The sequence below is a fragment of the Cyprinus carpio genome, chromosome B11 (genome assembly GCF_018340385.1).
Source record: "Cyprinus carpio isolate SPL01 chromosome B11, ASM1834038v1, whole genome shotgun sequence".
In the NCBI taxonomy this organism is placed as follows: Eukaryota; Metazoa; Chordata; class Actinopteri; order Cypriniformes; family Cyprinidae; genus Cyprinus; species Cyprinus carpio.
The window spans coordinates 17,884,919-17,905,918 of record NC_056607.1 but is presented as its reverse complement, the minus strand read 5'-3'; the positions used below and the strand labels follow the sequence as shown (position 1 = coordinate 17,905,918).

Here is a 21,000-nt window from a genome sequence, read left to right as displayed (position 1 = left end):
AATAAATGGCTAACTAAATTTCAAATGAAAACTGAATATATTCAGATTAAAAAAAAAAGAATTCAAAATATTAATAAAACTGTTTTCACTTTAAATTGGTAATTCATAGTTTTAAAGTCCAAACATAAATTTGACAGTATATAACAGTAAAATTACATAGAAACATAACATCCAATGTTAAACATTTACAGTTTTCCCGTCTGCAGTGAGGTAACTTCCAGTTAACAAGTTAATTGAAATAAAGCTGAAATAAAATAAAATATAAATATTAGATGTGAAAACCTAAAATTGGCTGGAAATTAAGAAAACACAAATCTGAATCTGAAATATAAATTAAAACTACATAGCTAATAAAAATTACAAAAACGCATAACAAAATGACTAAAAAATTAAACAAAATTTAAAATCAAAACTGAAAACATAAAAATTCAAAAGCTTATAAAAACTATAAATACTAAACACTGTAGGTGTGAAGGTGAATTCAAAGTTTTATATGGTAAAATGTCATGCATTCAGCTGCGCTGTGCTTCTTTAGATCCATGCACTAAAGGCTGTATTGTGGTCTTTTGATGTTAGACAGGCAGAATACTGTGATTTAACACACCTTTAAATGCGATCATTAAAAAAAAGGCAATCAGCCTCATGACTTTGAGAGAGAGCATTGTTTACAGGATTTCTATAGCAAAGTAGGCTTGTAGCCAGGCATGTCAGTGAGCTTGTGGCTGTCAGTGGGTGTTACTCCAAAGCCTAAACACTGGGATGGGGCAACTGATACTACTGTGTATAAGGGTTTGGCTCAGGATAAAATGAGAAGCACAGTCCAATAAGAGATACCCTTCTTTCAGATGGATGCACATCCACACCAACAACTTAAGCCAGCTGCATTTAAATAGATTTATAGACGTTTTATTAAGTAATTTAACCGCTGCTGTCGAATTCCTGTTTTTCCCTCTTTGTTGCAAACTGGTGTTGTGAGAAGGCTTTTGATAGGAGTATTGATTTACCCAACCAGGCGTAGCTCATGCTGTTAAGCATCATCTATGATTCCTCTGTGTTGGTTTTTAGTGGTCTTTGACTCACTGGGAGATTTCGGATAAGGGGAGAGTAGGTCAAATGTGTTGTGGTAAATAAGGAAATAACAGCACCCCTTTAATCTTTCAAACTGTGCATCATTTTTATGCATAAAGTTTTGAGAGATATGGTCAGATGTGCTCTGTGGTACATGGGAAAATATACATAAAATATTATTAAATAGCTATAATAAAGGAAAAGTTGACATCAGGAAAAAACTTTTTATATGGAAATTAAGTTAAGCTAATGCATCACATACTGGCCTACAGTTTATAAATAGGCAACCACATCATTTACATAGGCTATAAACGGCGTTCTTTCCTCGGTTGCCTTTTGGCTTGTAAAAATCCATGTATTGCTTGGGGGTCTTTACAGTTGGAGGGAAAGTGACTGATTTGCATGTGAATGATTCCAACAACACCAGCTATTCACGTCGCTAATTAAACTAATGTACGGAACGTTGACTTGCTGACATCATGGACGCTCATTACCATTCACAAGCTCGAGTGGGCAGAGCGAAGAGCGAGCCAGTCGAGTCCAAGCCACGGTTCACTGAGCTCTCATAGCCTGTTATTGACGAGCAGCGCAGACTGTGCATGGCTTTAACTGCTGGAACTATCACCGAGAATCGCACTGGATCTGCGGGGACGCTTCGTGCTTTCACGTTATTGTAGATGTTTTATCAAAAGCATCGCAGCTTGAGGCATGTCTTTCCTGGACGATACCTTTGTACGAACTAAAGCTGGCCAGTAGTGCTCGACAAAGCCGTGCGGACTGAATCGAAGCGAGCGCTTGTTTGTGGAGACTGAAGAAGTGAAAGTGCGCCAACCGATCGCTTTTTATGCTGGAGATGTGTAGCCCGTGCTGTGATCGATTCACGACGGAAGACATCAAACTCTCTTTTCTTCGTTCATGGTAAAAGGTAAGCGCTTGTGGCTCTATGTTGCTTTAATCGGGTCTGCAGTCTGAATTCTACGTTCGCTGCGTGATGTGGTCGAGGTATTCCAAAAAGTTGATCTGTAAACTTCCTTTTATGAATCAAACGCAGATCCTGGTTTTCTTTAGGTTGGTTAACTCTAACTTACTGATCTACGCGTCTGTTAAAAATACTGTTATTGCAGAGCAGTCTTTTGTGGGGTTTACATTTTATGCGTCTTTGATTTCATCTAACAAGATTGCGAAAATGGCTGTTAAAGACCGAAATGAAAAGGCTACAACTTTTCACTGATACCTTGTAGATTCAGTCATTGCTAGTTGACCTGTTCCAGTTAGTCGGATTAAGCTTTTGTTTGGGGGTGTTTTGTTGGATTAACACATGAAGGGACAAAGTGGAGAATAATACCCAGCAGAGAAAGAGAGCTCAGACAGCTGCTGTTGAATTCGTACAAGGGGTTTGTCCTCACCCCACATACACTCGCGCTTCTCTCGTTTGCAGATCATAGTTTATTATGAAGCTACCAGATTCGTCAGTGAATCGTTCTTATGATTCGGATCTTTTAGTGAATTGGTTGACCAGGGTCAAGAAACCGGGATGAATGATTAGTTCACGAATCGGTCCAGGCGGTTCTTAAGTTAACAATTTATTGAACCGATAGTCAATTTCGGACTTAGGCTATTTGAGTTGAGATGCGAATCGATTAATACGCTCACTGTAAAGGCCCGTTCACACCAATACCTATAACTATGAGGTCGCCGTGATTTTGCCAAGTAAGACATGTTCCTGGATCAACATCTTCTGATGATCCTGGATCAACATTATTGTCCAAAAATATAGACTAAACCCAATCCCTACCCCTAAACTTAACCCTACCCATAATTTATTCCTAAATCAGTGGGAAATGATAGCTGATTAACAAGGGTGTAGAAGCACCTAACTCTGGTTGTAAGCCTAACACAGACATTTGCTGAAAAGTTATATCTCAATTCTGATTGGTTGATTGGAATGTTGTTCCAGGATCAACAAGGATGTTGATCCAGGAACATGTTGTACTTGATGAAATCACGCTCGCCATAACTATGACTACATAGTTTTTATAATCTTTCTAGTTCTATGAGAATATAAAGTCCATGCCACAGCTGTTATGGTAAGGACACAGAAGAACTAGCCTATATAATGGAGATCACTTTCAGAATTTTGATTTTAAGTTGCTGATGAACGGTAAAATCGACAGCCAATCGGAATCCACTGAGGAATTTAAAGTGACAGACAACAAGAGCAGCTCGACGTTAATAAATGGAATGTTATCATATATTAATAGAGTTACCATTACAGTTATCTTTGTAATTATTGTTCTTGGTGTGAACAGGCCTTAAGAGCTTTTGGAGTAGGCCGTGCATTTTACTGATGCGTGAAAGGTAAAAGCTGAAGATCAGAAATGTTACAAATAAATCATAATGGATATATGGTAGCAATGATTGTGTGACTGTTTCGTCAACGCGAACAAAACAGATGGTTAGAAATTTAGCTGTCCAGGATGACGTTGTGACGCCATTATTTAATAACGTAAAAATAGCTGTATCAGTTTAACCATCAAAAGAACCAAAATATGGAATGTCTCTGCTTTCCATCACTGTTTTGATGCTTCGCTTGCTTGCTGTCAATGGGATGTTACTCTGGGCAGAATTCATCTTCTTTTACAGCACTATTTCGATTAAATCAATACCGCTTCTTCCTGCGGCCCTTGCACATTTGAAGCAGCCTCCATTAAACTGATTTCCTTTTCTTTGAATAATTGATTTACCTAAGTTCATATAGTAGTAGGTCATCAGTCATGAGGGTTGTCTTGTTTCAATTACTTGTGTCAGTGTTTACATTTATGGGAGCTTTTAAAGTCGTGAAGGCTCAGAAATGTGACCACAGTCTTGTGTTCTATTTCATTGAAGCACAAACTCAGTCAATATCACAAAACAATGCTTTGAATATGAAATCAACCATTTCAAAAAGTGGTCACCAATGTTTAATGTGGGAAAAGTATACACGGTTGCATATAGACAAAAGATAAGTGAGAGTAGATGGTGAATTGGTTTTCACTAGCACCCAGCTGTGACCAGCTTCTCCACTGTGTGTTGCCCTTTAAAAAGCTTGTTTAATTCATCCGGAATGATGCCATGGAAAAGCCTGGGAGCCTCATCAGAGACTGGAATTTTGCAAAAGCTACAACCAGTGTTATTTTAGCATTATTGAGATACAATAATAGTTTATACTAATATTTTTAATTAGGTTTTTTTTTCTGTTCATTGTAATTTGTTAAAGTTTTAGTAATTTTGTGTTTTTTTTTTTCTTTTTTTTTTTTTTTCAGCTAGTAACAGAAATGTGTGTTTTTATATATAGTTTTAGTTTACTATAATAACCCTGGCTACAGCAGACCTGGTTTCTCACTTTTTTAAAATGGCAGTTGTATTAAAGATGACAATCCCACTGTGTCTAGCCATAGGCTATTGTTAAAAAGAATTAGATGAGATAGTCTGGTGGTGGCATAGGCCTGGTTTTTAAGGGGATAAGTTTCCCTCGAGCTAACAATAAGTCCACATCTGTTGTTGTCTGAACAATTTAAAAATGCAATGATTAACCCACAATAAGCAATTGTCCGATCAGATCATAAATCACATTTACCCTGTTCCGCCTAGATGCCTCTGGGGCATAACAGCCTTCTGTGTCATCCCTAGATTACATTCCCAGTCTTCCATATTTGCTATGTAGGACAAATCCTTTCTAAAGGTTCTCAGTGCAGGCTAGCAGATCACACTGACTTGGTCTTAGCATGACGTTTGTAATGAAATCAGCATGCATTGCAACCCAGCGTCCTTTTTAAAATCACATTTAGATGATTGGAAAAGCATTATCAATGGACCGTGGAGTGGTATTGAGCCTGGAATTTGCAGTCATGTGCGATGCATGTCAAAACATGGAAGGGGTTTCACTCAATCTGTTCTGTGTGGTTGAGAAGGGAGATACGGTGACCTCATTTTTGTCCAGTTCATTTATCTGGACCAGACCAGCATCTCCATGGAACTCTTTTATAGTAATCCCAGAAATCTCAATGTGGCTAAATGGGTTCATCCTTTCAGATATGCATGCATTATTAGTTATGACCAGATAAAATGTTCTTCATTTAGTGCTTATCATGGTGGAGATACTGTTGACAAGAACAAAGCAATATGTGTGATATGCAATGCTAAGGTGAAATGCTATAGTAATACTACAAATGGCGGATGGCGGATGGCGCGTGTTTTGTTTACTACACACATACTAAAGCGTGGACGATGCTGGCGGTGTTTTCAGCTTCTGCCGTCTCTCTATATGACAAATATCATCTCCAGCTGCCCTGAGAGTCACTTCATTAGCATTTTACCATTTAATTTGTGAAAACTAACGTCATAACATATACACAGCAGCTGCTAGTTCCTCATGGCATCCCGTCAAAATAAAAGTTGTTTAACTTGAAGAAACTTTGTCAGAAATATATTACAATGTAACACCAATTCTACTACTACTAATAAATATTAATAAATCTTTATTGTTAAAGGAATAATCACCTTTTTTATTTTATTTTAACAGTAAAACCTATGTTGTGCAGCACTTGATTTGCCAAAAAATAAAAGGGTTCTATTTTCAATTGATTAGGATACATTTTAAATTTTTTTGACTTGATTAGGATAAAGTCTTCATCTGATTACTAGAAGAATTAAGAACATTTTATTGGGCCCTATCGTTTTTTTTTAAAAAGGACCCAATACAAAAAAAGAATAGGCCTAGGTTTAAAATACAGGCCTGTGGCTCTTAATTTCTTTTTATTAATTCACCATTTGTAAACTAATGATTACTGTTCATTTTATAGAAATATCAATAGCATTTGTATTAAAACTATATTCACTGAGTGTAATCAAAAAATCAAGAATCGAACCAAGAATCGAATCGAGAGCTTACGAATCGAAATCGAATCTGAACATCTGAATCGATACCCAGCCCGTTGTTACGCTCTGCAGAAAGACCAAGCACTGTTGGAGAGAGCGGATAAGTTTCTTAACAGTATTTGGTATTCACAGATGGACTGTTTGTGAGGGCCTTCATGTTCCTGTGATTGTTCAATATTAATGCGAGTTGTGAAGTTGCCACCCTCAAGTGATGCAGATGAATTGTCCTTGCTGAAGGGTGTTGGAACTGCAGAGAGACCAGCTGCATGGCCTATATATAAGTCTGCTCACTGTTACCTCCCACAGAACCTCCTATCTAGTCTGAGTCTTTCATTTTGATTCAGAGAGATGCTTTTAAACTACTTGAGGTTCATGCAGGTTTTAAAGCACTTTATCCATTTATAGGTTGTTTTTGTTTCCTTCATCTTAAATATTTATAAGTGAACTATTGTGTTCTAGGCCAGTGTTTCCCAACCTGTTTTTGTCTCGTGTACCCCCATAGCCCCTATTAGTAAGTACCCCTTCATTGACGTGAAGGAATGTCTTTCTTTTGAGTTTTATTTTACTGGAATGTTATTTGCCAGCATTATTATTATAGTCAGCATGGAATGAAAATCTTTTTTCTAAATGCAAGTTCTTGATCTTGTTGTAAGCAATTCATCCATTCTCATATCTAGATCTTCCGGTGAAACAGTGGACTTCTCTCAGGGGGCTGAATGCCATTTTTTTTTTAATCACATAAAACCCACCCATTATGTAAAACTGACTGCAAGCTCACATTGAAATAAAGTCTCTGCATTTTTTCAGATAGTCCATTTCACTGGGATCTACATCATAATATGAAAGAGTCTGCTCCTACTTTTGTTACATCGTGACTTTAATGTTATTAAAGTAATGAGAGACCTGAGGTTGTTTGTTGTCTGTAAGTTTTAACTTTTCTGCAGGCAGGCAAAGAACCTTTCCCTGAGGGACCTAACAGAATATAACGGAAGTCCAGATGGGATGTTTAACAAGTCTTTGTATAGTGCTATTTAAATACTATAGATACTTGTATGGATAGTATGAAATAATATTCTCAAATGAATACAGTAATTGCTAGAAAGTTCAGGAAGATATGAATTTCATGTAAAAAGAGTACACTACCATTCAATTTTTTTTTTTTTTTGGAAAGAAATTAGGACTTCAAAAGACATTTATAATGTTACAAATGATTCATATTAGACATAAATCCTGTTCTTTTTTAAATTTGTATTAATGAAAGAATTCTGATTATTTAAATGTTAAAAACATTAAGCAGCACAACTTCAGCCTTGTGGAGCAGAAAATACTTTTTGGGGGGAAAAAATAAAAAATAAAAATTGTACCGACTCCGAACATTTGAACGGTACAGGTTTAAAATTTACCTGTGTAGCCCCCTGGAAGCAGTTTTAAACCCCCTGTTCTGTAATTGTGTTATAGTTATAATTGAGTCACAATGGCTTTTAGTGTAGTTAAGCTACAGTCCGAGTATGACACAATGAGTATTTGAATAATTGTAGCAATAAGTGCGTTCCTAAAACGGTGCATGTCACCTCTGTCTTTCAAAGCAAATGCACAATGCCAAGGCCATATATGTAGTCTGGTAGTCAGATAACAAAAACATGACTGGTGAGTATTTCCGTGAAATTTGGAAAAGGCAAATAATTGTTTTAATCCAAATGAAATCTTACATTTAAGTGCATGTTAATGCATTCGATGGTTTAGACATGTCAATTGCAAGCTTGTAGAAGAAATACCATGACTCACTCTTCGTATCCTTAGGACAATAGAAGCATGATGACAGATCTGCTGATGGCTTAAACTGAACCAACAGACTTTTTTTTTTTGTCTTGCTTCCATAGCAACTAGAGTTCTTTGACGTAGATGATTCTATAGATTAAACATGTCCTTAAGTTAACCATCTGGCTGGCGTGAAAACGTCAATCAATCATTGTGTTACTGTCCGCTGTCTGTCTTTGACACCTTACAGCCTGTCAGGCCTCTGAGGTGCTAATGGGATTGGCCCTAAGTGGGCGGCTTGTTTTCTCTTCCTTTGGTCTAAGAGGTTAGTTAATCTGACCAACTGGCCGGCGTGCTCAGAAAGTGTGGTTTTGGCAGAGCTTGACGCCTGTGTCTGCTTGTCTGGACGCTAACCAGACGCTGCATGTTTGACTGGTGGAGTGTGTTTCATCGTGACATGAGTCATTGGACATGTTGAGGGTTTTTGTTGGACTCTTTGGGCTGCTTCTGGCTCTAACCAAATGTGGATATGTTGATTGACAAAGCAAATGAATAAAAAGAGAAAAGCTGTGTGGGAGAGTTGCTTGAGAGGTTTAATTGTAACTTGAGATATTAGCACAAAGTCAATTTGTTGTATTCAACTCATGTATCGCTCATTCTGTTGTGTTAAATGAGTTTACTGTTTGAGGGAGCGAGCTGAGAAATAAATTTTTAAATGTGTCAAAATGTGCTTCTTATTAGGCTCATTTCCATTATAAATTTGCGCAAAGCCTATTTTTTTTAATTTAAAAAAATATATTTTTTATTGATATTTTATAAATGTTGATAAAGTATTGCAAAATGACAGCGTTTCCATTAACCGATGTTATGACTAAAACATTTTTTTTTCCTCTCGCAATAAGTCCTGGCAATGGATTTTGATGCCATTTTGACAGATTTTGGCTACACTTACCATTATATTTAATTGAAGGAGGCGTATGTGTAAAAAAAAAAAAAAAACTGTTAATGCAAAAAAAAAAAAAAAAAAAAAAACATTACCATTGCAGTTTTGCAATATATGGGCGTTTTTGAGAAACCAACGCATTTACATTAGCTATATTTTCAATTAGCAATTTCAATTTGCGCAATTTGAAGGGTAATGGAAATTAGCCTATTGAGATAAATTGCTGTTAATGTGATTTTATTCAGAAAATTCTGACATGTAAATTTAACTTTATTTTAAATTTATATAATTAACTTATTTTACCATAAAGATGCTGACAATAGTTTCCAGAGTTGACTTGGACAACTCAGGATGAAGAGCTTATTTTTATAAGATATGTTAATGTGAAAAGTAAATGGAAGATGGAGTAAACTGTCCATTCAGTGGTCTAATGTCTAACCAAACTAATGACTGTTAACAGAGAATTTTATTTTTTTTTTTTTAAATAAACAAATGGCAGAGTGTACTATTTAACATTTTTTTTTTTTGTTTTCTTTTCTATTTTAGGAAAATCTGTCTCCACTGTAAGTGCCCTCGTGAGGAGCATGTTGTGAATGTCATGCCTCTAGAGATGGAGAAGACGGTGACCAAGCTGATGTACGACTTCCAGAGGAACTCTACATCCGATGATGACTCAGGCTGTGCTCTGGAGGAGTATGCCTGGGTGCCGCCCGGACTCAAACCTGAACAGGTAAACACATTTTTCCACCCTGTACCCAAATCATACTTACGTTACCATTTAAAAGAGTGTATGTTCGTATATTTTTTACAAATTAGTTCTTTTATTCTGCAAAAATGTGTTAAATTGTTAAGAAGTAACAGCAAATACAGTGTAAAAAATTAAATGCTTTTAAACTTGCTACTTTTCTAAAAAGGATCCTGAAAAAATGTATCATGGTTTCCACAAAAATATTAAACAACACAAATGTTTTTTAACATTGCTAAAAAAAAAAAAAGAAATGTCAGCGATCAGCATATTAGAATGATTTCTAAAGGATCATGTGACACTGAAGACTGGAGTAATGGCTGCTGAAAAATCAGCTTTGCCATAAATTAAATTAAATATTAAAATAGTTATTTTAAATTTAATCATATTTCATAGTATTACTGTTTTCAGTCAAATAAATGCAGCCTCTGAGAGCATAAAAGACTTTAACAAACTGTTAAAAAATCTTACTGGGTCGGTAAATGGAATGCAGTATGTTAACAATGTAGTTTTTATTTTCATTGGAATATTTGAAGCATTGAGGCATTCTGCATGAAATTTCACAAGGTTTTAAATGTTCAGAATTGAAATACCTTTGATATGAATGTCTCTTTATGATCTCTCATTTTGTTACTATAGCAATTCTCAGCTTTAGAAGGCTGGTGTATGGGGTTTATTAGGCACCGGTGTGTGTAGAACTCTTTATGGGCTAGTGAAATCATTTATAGAAGCGAGATTCATTTTCTCGATGAACTGAAAAAAAGTCTTGTTAATGCTACAGCAAAGCGGGTCAATAAGCAATAAAGCACCTCCACCATCTGCAACGGCTGTAGACTATATTGGGTCTTTGGAGGCCACATGATGTGCATCTGATCAGTTCTAGTTTATTTATTCACATTTGCCTGTCTGAATAATCCTATATAGGAAAGACTGATGGCAGAATTTTTTTTATCATCTCATGTTTATTAGAAATACTTGATAAAAATTATGGTAGTCAGTGTATATATAGTAGAATCTCCTAGTTATTGTGTGTTTCACTGATAAATGGTTCTCTAGGCTATATACCAAGAGCCCTCGGTTAGTAGAGGCTCTGGTTTAAGTCAGTTTTTCACCGTTCAGGCAGATGGATGGGAGGAAGTTGCTGGGATACTAGAACTCAGTGTCCATGCATGTTATTAGCAAGCTATTAATTATGCGTTTCTCTGTGCTTTGAAAGCTGGTGTCTGCAGTTTCACCCAGAGACAGTGATTACCTCAGGCCCGTGACAAATTAGCTTTGCTTAGACAGAGAGTGGAAATTTAGGCCATCCACATCCATAATAAGATAAGATGGCAGCTCTGCAATGCATTTCAGAACATTTGGGATCTGGTTTAGAACAAGAAAGCATGTTTTGCTGTAAGTTTCCAGAAACGGATTATGTTGGCTGCAAGGTAAAAAAAAAAAAAATAATTTGTACCAGATTCATTTGAAAGTGTGAGAATCTGCCCAAAAATCATTATCCAACAATATTTTAAAATTTGGTCTTTGCAGTGAAGACACCAACCATGTTTGTTTCCAAAATCTCTTTTGCGCTTACATGTGTTCTCCAATGCTCACATGAGTGGAATTAGTCGTATAATCCAATTAGCTGCTAAGAAATGTATTGGCCCATCATGTTGAGTCATCTAAGCAGCTCTACTTGCTACAGATCTTTTTTCCTGTTTTTCTAAATATACTGTTATATCTGCTGTATATTCCAGATGGGCTGCATACAAAACAAGTAACCACTGTAGGCCGACTTCTGAACAAATGACTCTAAGTGAGTTCTTTTTAGTAAATAATGTACAACTTAGTGAATTTCAATTTACAGATTGAATGACTCTTATGAACTGGTTCTTTACAGTTATTCATTGACATTACTATGTGATCAGTGTAGCCAATTTACAAACAAATGACTCAAAAATATACAGCATAACCAGTGTTGTTCAGTTGCTGATACAAATTATTCTAATGAGTTGGTGTTTTATAGTGACCAATATAAGAAAGAGAAATTCTTTCATACATAAGCAAAATGTATATTATAATTTAAATAACTGGAATTGATTCAAGAATTTGTGAATCAGAATCAGGCATTTTGCGTCACAGCTCTAGATGTTAGTGCCAGTGAATGTGTAGCCAGTTCATTTAAAACGTAATTATTGTTCAAATAACAATTTTTTTTCCATCAACAAATTTTGGTGCAGATTTACTGTGTCATCCAGCGTATGCTATGCCTTCTTTCTCTAAGGCATTGCCTTTATTTATTCAATGGAAAACAGCTGTTTGGGCTCTGGTTAGTTTGCCCTCAAATCAAGAGCATTTGCATTTTGTTCACCCTCTCTCCGTCTGACGCAAAATGCAGTTGCCAGGTCCCCTGACACCAGGGCAGGTTGCCAGATCCCTTCCTGCTGATTATAGTTATTTCCACAAGCTGTTCCTCTGTGTGAGTGCTTTGGGCTGTGGATCCATGTCCTTCTGATCACTGCGTCACAACAGTTCTTTTGCTGGCCCGGGGAGCATGTTATTGTTGGATGTCTGCACTGTAATTTACCAGGACCAGACCACAGTTGGTGTTTCGTGAAATTTTCAGCTATCCCAAAAGAACCTCTGCACGGGTCCTTCAGAAACCCCTTGCTGACACCGTACCGGCCAACACAAGCAACAAAAGAGCCATCACCTCGTTTAAAGAGACAGCTCCTTATTACAGGGAGGCATTAAACACCGGACATGGACGGGGCTCTGAAAACAAATCCCAGGCCTCACTGAAGAAGCTGATGATTTTGTTTCAGAATGGATCCCAAATGTTTCCTGCTCCCTGTAAAAACACATTTTGATGGGACTCTGAGATTAACAATATTTCATCCGTGTCTATACATATCACTCGTTCACACTGCTCTGTAAAAACACAGGCAATGCAGAGTAATAGTGCCACATTTATGTTGTTTTTTTGACGGCAAAGGTTTAATATTTAGTGGCACCAAACAGAACTGCAATTTGTGTCCTTCAGATTTATGATGCATTTTTTTTTTTTTTTTTTTGAAGCTTAATTAGTCACATGTTATTTGTAGATCAGGTAATTGGCCTTAATGTCTGTAATTTCTAGTGCAAAGATTGCAGATTCCAAATCAAGGATCTATATTTTCTGCTTTCATATTATTTTTAATTTAAGTTTTTGTCATTTTCTAAAGTGCTTTGTCATTTTTAATTAGTTTTTGTTTCAAACATTTCTATTTTTAAGTTTTTGTTTAATTACCCAAGTGCAAAAATCCAAATGTGTGTACTTCATTTCAGTTAGTTGCCTAGTTTTCTTCTAATATTTGTTTTAGTTTTAGTTTTAATAACACTGCTGTTGCTGCTATGTTCGATCATAGTGAAAAATGCTGCTTGCATGCCGTTTCATTACAGTTCTCAGTTGCTCTTTAGCACGGTTTCTTATACCTTGCAGTTTATATGGTATGTGTGACAGAGGCAGATGGCCCCTGCTATATATCAGATTAAGCCATTAGGCCATCAAATCTGTGTAATAGGTTTGGATGTGTGGTCTGAGGCTGCAGGACCTTATTATTGCTCATACTAAGTCTGGATTCCTCCCTGGCCTGTTTGCTTTCCAAAACAATAATCCAGCCAAGAGTCAATTGGCAATTATATTATTGTGTAATGCAGACTTGTGTTCTCATTATTTGGCCAATTATAAAATGCAATGTGTGATGTAATTACACTTCAGTTTCATTATGTTAAATGAACAACTGTGATAATTTCTATTTTCGTCCAAAAAAAAAATGTAAACCTCATATGGCTTATTAAGTTGGGATGAGCTCTGGTCATACATTCTTATTATCTTGAGATAAAGGGTCCTCCATATAATCAGGGGGATAGAAGCCGATTCCATTAACTCATGCATTGCTCATCCATAAATCACTCTGACTGTTATAGCTGTGTGTGTAAGTGTGTGAAAGGCAAGGACGTTGGGCAAAATGGGGGGAAGGGGTTAACAACAACAGGGATGTAGAAATTTCACCCCTGTGTTTGTGACTGTGTCACCCAAGTGCCACAATCCCAAGTGTGTGAGCTCTGAAACTTGCTGGTGCTTTATTGTTCGTTTTAAATTGTATTTATTTCTATATTATTATTATTATTCATTTCGTAGCATAAATCATGTTCAAAATAATTCACCCCTCAGTTTGAGTCCTTCAAGTGCCAAAATCCAACTGTTTAAGTAAAAGATAATTTTTTTAAACATAAATTGTAAGCAATCATTTTATTTATTTAAACAATAGCTATTAATTTTTTTTTTTTTTTTGCTCGCATCACTCAAAGTAATTCAAAGCTGCTGTTGTTTTCCAATGACATTCCAGGTACATCAGTACTACAGCTCTTTGCCGGAGGATAAAGTACCATACGTGAACAGTCCTGGGGAGAAGCATCGCATCAAGCAGCTTCTTCATCAGCTCCCCCCACATGACAATGAGGTAAGATCAGCTTGGGGTCTTACATGAAAAGGTCACCAATCAGAATGCATGTGTGTTTGTACATGCCATCATTTGCGACGTGGCCATGTATATGTGACACCACTGACCTGAGCTCTTGTTGTGCAGGTGCGATACTGTAACAGTCTGGATGATGAGGAAAAACGAGAGCTGAAGCTCTTCAGCAACCAGAGGAAAAGAGAGAACCTGGGCCGCGGTAACGTCAGGCCTTTCCCGGTCACCATGACTGGAGCGATCTGTGAACAGGTGTGCAAGTGTGATATCAAAATGAATCGTGGTTTGGGGTGGAGGAAGACATCAGCTTCAGTGGTTCATTGAAATGGGTAGTTTTGTTCTTAGCCACTTATTTTCATTGTCGGCTTTAAGGCTTCCTCTGGTTTTGTGTGTGTTAGCCCACCTGGGATGTCGTGTAAGTGCCAGTAAGTGAATTAGAGCTAAATCTAAGCTGGATATGTATGTTTGTGACCACCTGCCTAGTTTTTCTCTCCTTCTGTTACTTCTTCGGAACAGATGTCACACTGACACAGTTTGGCTTTTTTACGCTTGTTTTAAATTTATCATCTGCGGTGACACTCTTAAATATATAAAGCCCCCATTTAGCCCTAAGCTCCGTTGAAAAGATGCAGTCTTTCCGATAAATATTGGTCTCGAAGGTAAATGACGCGCAAGTGTGTGTTTTTTGTGAATAGTTGCACGCATCTGTCTATGCCATTAAACGTTTTCTGACTTTCCACGTAGCGCTATATTAGAAAATGCTGAGAGAGAGCTTTAATGAAGAAACCAGCTAATATCAGCAGTTCCCTTTCTCTTTTCAGAAACAATATGGTGGCCATTTGTTATAATTTTTTTTTCTCTATGCTTTATCACTGAACGTGCAAAAATACACTAAAAATAAATTAACACTTTTATTTTATTTTTATTTTTTGGAAGAAATTAATACTTTTATTCAGCAAGAATGCATTAAATTCAAAATTCTCAGTTGGTAGACAAATAGCCGGTCTGTAAGCACAAAATATTAATCTAACATTAATATTATTGATTTACCCTGTTGCTAAATGACCCATAAATGTCAACAAGATTTTCTTTTTAACTTTCCTTCCTACCTTTTACCCACTCCATCTGTTTCTTGCGTTTTCAGTGTGGGGGGCAGATAAACGGAGGTGACATTGCCGTCTTTGCGTCACGGGCAGGCCATGGGGTGTGCTGGCACCCACAATGCTTCGTGTGCAGCATGTGCGATGAGCTACTGGTGGATCTTATCTACTTCTACCAGGATGGGAAGATATTCTGCGGCCGCCACCATGCTGAGAGACTCAAACCCCGCTGTTCAGCCTGCGATGAGGTTAGACACACTCTCCTTGCTGTTGCAGGACATGAATGTCTTTACATTAGTTTGTATATTGTATGTGCTAATTAACCATTAGGCCATCGCAGGCCATCCAAGATGATTTTGTTTCCTCGTTTGGAACAGATTTGGAGAAAGTGCAAATCTGCAGTGAATGGGTGCCGTCAGACTGAGGGTTAAAACAGCTGATAAAGGCGTCATAATAATTCATAAGCAACGGTTTGAAGTTAAAACACTTCAGTGATGGATTTATTTCTAACACACATGCAGCTTTTCACTTGCCAAGACATTCATTGATGGACTGGAGTGGTGTGGATTACTTGTGATGTTTTTATCAGCTGTTTGGACTCTCATTCTGAAGGCACCCATTCACTGCAGAGGATCCTTTGGTGAGCAGGTGATGTAATTCCAATAAAAAAACAAATTCACCTTGGTCAAAACTACACATTGGTAAACAGCTAAATTTGGTGTGAAGAGTTGAACAAACTTGAATCCATTGTGAAATCACAAGAGTTTTTTTTCCCTCCTGTCTCTCATTCAAAATTTCCAATCGCTTGGATTCCTATTGAGATAATAGCACTTCACTTATGGACTCTCACCATACAAAAGCAAATGTGATCGCACCATTAAAGTGCAATAGAAAAGCGATTTGCTTAATTTGCTGTAAAATGTTAAAAATTGAGATGTCTCTCATTGTGTAGTTAAAGATTGCACACAATGAGCCCTGTTTCTGTAGTTCTCATTTTGTGTAAAGACAGCTGAATACATTGCATGATTACCATGGTTACAGAACTTCATCTCTATAGTGATAATAGAGTTACTGCTGTGCTGCAGCTCAGTCTGTTACCTCAGTGGAGCCTTTAGCTTTCGTCCTGTCACTTCCGTTGCAGAAAAATGGTCTCACTCTTACCTCTTATCTCTCTCTTAGATAATTTTTTCAGATGAGTGCACAGAGGCAGAGGGCAGGCACTGGCACATGAAGCACTTTTGCTGTTTCGAGTGCGAGACTGTTCTGGGCGGCCAGCGTTACATCATGAAAGAGGGCCGGCCATACTGCTGCACCTGCTTTGAGTCCCTGTACGCAGAGTACTGCGACTCCTGCGGGGAACACATCGGTAAGAGCCTATCTATCAGTGCCAACCTGGAATCCTCTCATGTCCACGATAGGCCGAACAACTTTGCTCTTGCAGAAACTGTAGCAACTGCCAAGAGACGACTGACCTGCTTTTTGTCTTTGTCATTAAGATATTAAACAAGAAGAGCACCATTGCGAGTTGATAGTTTAGTCTGGCCTTCACATTTAGCTTTTTGGCAGCTTATTTCGCAGAAATTCAGTCTGGAATTACTTTCCACATAGAACCACAGAATGTAATTTTGTGAAACTGATTATAAACAGGAAGCAACAGTGCAGGTTTTCAAAACAGATGTTGTCCATTAAAGTATGGCTGCTTAAAGAGAGCTGTGATTAAAATCGAATGCATTTCTGCAATATGCGGCACACCATATAATCAGTTTTCTCCAAACACGTCTACACCTCACGAGGATGCAGTCTTTCAAAGACATCTTTGTTCTGTGTTTGTTTACATAAAGTAGCTGTCATTGAAAATCCACACATTTTTAAGCTTATGTAACTACATTATGCATTTAAATTTTTACACAGTGCTGTTAATTGCTCTTGTATCTTTTTTTTTTAAACTAGATGGTTTTTCTTTTTTTTCATGTGTCACGGACCCATAGTTTATGAGCAATCTCTACATATTTTTGATTTTTGGTATAGGTGCATGTGAGTTGTGTGTAATTCATATCTTCTGATCATGCAGGTATTGACCAGGGTCAGATGACTTATGATGGTCAGCACTGGCATGCCACCGAAGACTGTTTTAGCTGTGCTCGGTGTAAGAAGTCCCTGCTCGGTCGTCCTTTTCTACCCAAGCAGGGTCAGATCTTCTGCTCTCGGGCGTGTAGCGTTGGCGATGACCAAAACGGCTCTGATTCCTCAGATTCTGCATTTCAGAGCGCCCGTTCACGTGAGGCCCGGCGCAGCAGCTCCAAATCCAACAAGAGCAATAATGATGGTAGAGGAGGTGATGGGAACCAGGGAGGAAAAGGTTCAGCCGGGCGTTACTCTGCTGATGTTGACCCGCTGTCCCTGCAAATGGATTTGCTTAGCCTATCCAGTCAAACTCCAAGCCTGAACAGAGAATCTCCATCCTGGAAGACGCCAGCTGAGATGTATGGGTTCGAGAGCCGTAATGAACTCTCTTCAAACCCTCTTCATTTGCTCAGTCAGTGCAACATCCGGACTTCCTATTCTACAAATCTGTCCCCTGGTCACCCAGCAGATTCAAGGCCAAAGGAGCCTGTGGCCTCCAAGAGACCCCCAGTATCTGCTCTGAAAGGACAGTCTTTGAATGAAAACTGGTTCCAACCCGGACCTGAGGACTATTACCCACCTGCACTGCGAACCCAGGCAAGCTTTCAAGAGGTTCCACACAACAGCTTTATGGATAAGCGCTCAGTCAGCCTGCATGTATTCCAGAGGGAGAAGGAGAAGGATGTTGGACCGCAAATGGGCCGTAGCAGGAACCCCATTAGTACACTTGGCTTTAGTGAACATCTCACACCACTAGAGCAGACACCACATGGATCTATGGAGTCACTGGCTCTATCAAATGCTACAGGTATTTGATTTTTTTTTGTTTTGTCACTTTTTCCATTTTTATATATATATATATATATATATATGTATGTATAGTGCTGTCAAATGATTAATCTCGATCAATAGCACTGTGTTTATTTCTTATGTGTATATATAAATACACACATGCATGTATATATTTAAGAAAAATGTTATCTTTATACATTTAAAATATATAAATATATACATGGAAATGTTTTCAAAATATATACTGCATGTGTATTTATATATCCATAATAAATATACACAGTATACACACATATTATGTAAACAAAAACTTTTATTTTGGATGTGATTAATCGCTTGATTGCACTAAAATATATATATATATATATATATATATATATATATATATATATATATATATATATATATATATATATATATATATATATATAATATATAATCAAAAGTTTAGACATTTTTTGTTTTTGAAAGAAGTCTCTTATGCTTACAAGGATGCATTTATTTGATCAAAAATACATTAAAAAAGTAAGATTTGAAAATATTATTAGAATTTAAATTAACTTTTCTATTTTAATGTAATGTATTCCTGTGGAGGCAAAGCTGAATTTTCAGCAGCCAGTACTCCAGTCTTCAGTGTCCTCCTTATATTTGTAAGAAAAATTTCTTCTTCTTATCAAAGTTGAAAACCGTTGTGCTGCATAATATATTTGCAGAAACCGTTATACATTTTTTCATGATTCTTTGATTAATAGAAAGTTCAAAAGAACAGCATTTATTTGAAATAATAGAAATGTAATGTAAAAGTCTTTTCTGTCACTTGATCAATTTAACGCATCCTTGTCAGGGATTTGACCGGGCCTCTAAAAATCTTGTTTATTGTTTGTCAACTAATTGTCACACTCAGTTGGGGATGCAAGAGAATATTACAGTTGTCTTGCATGTGTTTCCACTCTACAGGTGCCTCTGCAGATGGAGGCAGTAAACGGCAGGAGCACTTGTCTCGCTTCTCAATGCCAGATTTGAGCAAAGATTCTGGCATGAACGTGTCTGAAAAGAGTAACATGGGCACCCTCAGCTCCTCTGTGCAGTTCCACAGCTCTGAATCTCTTCGCAGCTTGAACTCCGCACAGCCCTACCTGGAGCTTGAAGCCCCGATGCAAGTTAAATTCCCTGTGCAATACCCTCGTGAACAACCTGGAATCAGTGCTTTGCCACCTGGTTTTGCCTATCAGGAGGAGGATCGCATAAGTTTGGTAAGCAATGCCAATAACGCCCGTCTACCACCCATGAGTGAACGCACCCGCCGGCGCAGCATCGACCATCAGGAGCCACGGCGTCGACACCACCACCATCACTCTCGCCGTTCCAGGCGCTCCCGTTCAGACAACGCACTTAATCTCGCTGCTGAGCGTCGCCCAGCTCCGAAACGATCTCAGCTTCATGTGCGTGAGGATTATGACCAGTTTCCTCCACCCCGTGGGTCACGAGACAACTACGGTAGTGGAAGCAGCAGGCTGAGACAGCAGCCTTTTAGACCTTGCCCTCGGACAACCTCCGACCTAACGCTTCAAAACCCCGCACTGCACCGACACCAGGGCCCTTATTCATGGGACCAGTATGATTACGATGACGACTGGTGTTCGACCTGTTCCTCATCTTCCGAATCAGAAGATGAAGGGTATTTTCTGGGCGAGCCCATTCCCAGACCGGTCCAGCTGAGGTACATGACCAGCGAAGAGCTGCTACACAAATACAACTCTTCAGGACTGGGTGCATCCGGTCAGTTTGGAAGCCGAGGACAGTTACATACGCGCAAACGTAGGAAAAGCAAGAACTGCATTATATCCTAAAAGTCGCACCTGCTGCATCCTGCACAACCTTGCACAAGATTTTTTTCCCCGTCCCTATAGTTTGAAAGGCTTTTCGGTGTTGTGAGGCTATCAGTGAATAATACGCAGTCATTTAATTTGTTCACAGCTCAATTGCATATGCATGCTTTCCCATGTGATATTTCTGAATTACTCTGGATGTTACACTTTTTTAAGGACTTCTATATATTAAATCCGCAGCACTGTTGCCGCATTTGTTACAGCTAATGTGCAATTTTTTGTTATGTAATCCATTCAGGCACAGTGATGTTTTTTTTGTATGGTGTTTGCTTTGGGCTGAAAATCCCATTGATAAGATGTATATAGGCAATTGAATTAAGAAATTCACTAAGTTAAGGATGTAATGTAAATTATCTGTAAATGATGTACCACATATTTTTATATTTTGTATCAATAGATTCATTTATGTACTAAGCATAATGTAGAGAAAATAGTAAAGGCATGCACGTTAATTTGTTGATATTTGTTCTGTATTGGAAATTAAAGAGTATTTCTGTGAAAGATTTGATTGACAGCTCTTGGTTCTTCATCATCCGAGCATTCTGTGATCTCTGACTCAGATTAGACACCAACACACTCACCATCTGCTCCATGCATTAATGCAAAAGACCACAGAGCATCCACAGGATCCAAATGGCTAGTCTCGCTTACTGATACACCTCATTGCTAATGACAGGGCTTATGAAAATTCAAGAAATTGTTTCGATTTCCATCTTCGATTTGGGATTTTAAACGGTGGAGAACCGTTTTTGCATCTCTAGTTCAAGCTTTGCTCTGTGTTTGCTTTCTAAACCATCATTCTGTCAATAGTGCTGCTGTTTAAGCAATAAGATTTAAGAATATCATATTACTCATAGACTCGGAATGTTGTTTTAGCTGCTGGATAATACATACGTGAACCATGACCACAGTCCCATGTGCTATAAGCCTGAACATTTTATCTGAACTTGTTAAAAAAAGTGGCAAAGAGCTAATGATCCTGACAGGCCAGAAACATGAGATGCTTTGCACTACTGTATGAGGAATGTTTGTCTGCATATGTAGGCTACTTAGAAGTGATCAGAAGAGTCTTTTCCGATTCGTGAATGAATTGTGCTTTTCAAATCTTTTTGGGTTGAAACAATCCATTTCACAAATGTGAGAGGAACAGACTGAGCTTTAAGTA

General features: G+C 37.8%; 1 protein-coding gene across 5 annotated transcripts in view; it reads left to right on the top strand.

The window, feature by feature from the left end:
- The window catches only part of prickle2b (prickle homolog 2b), a 76,107-nt gene extending 55,769 nt beyond the window's left edge, over window positions 1–20,338 (top strand). For 4 of the 5 annotated variants that reach the window (XM_042734333.1, XM_042734334.1, XM_042734336.1 and 1 more), the window contains 7 exons: window positions 9,233–9,416; window positions 13,805–13,918; window positions 14,045–14,182; window positions 15,075–15,278; window positions 16,210–16,396; window positions 17,102–17,962; window positions 18,904–20,338. In XM_042734333.1, the coding sequence (XP_042590267.1) occupies window positions 9,233–9,416; window positions 13,805–13,918; window positions 14,045–14,182; window positions 15,075–15,278; window positions 16,210–16,396; window positions 17,102–17,962; window positions 18,904–19,796 (2,581 nt within the window). In that variant the 3' untranslated portion in view covers window positions 19,797–20,338. Of the gene's footprint in view, window positions 1–1,510; window positions 1,994–9,232; window positions 9,417–13,804; window positions 13,919–14,044; window positions 14,183–15,074; window positions 15,279–16,209; window positions 16,397–17,101; window positions 17,963–18,903 lie in introns of those variants that run through there. The other variant, XM_019099230.2, reaches the window with a different exon arrangement.
- The last annotated feature ends 662 nt before the right edge of the window (window positions 20,339–21,000 follow it).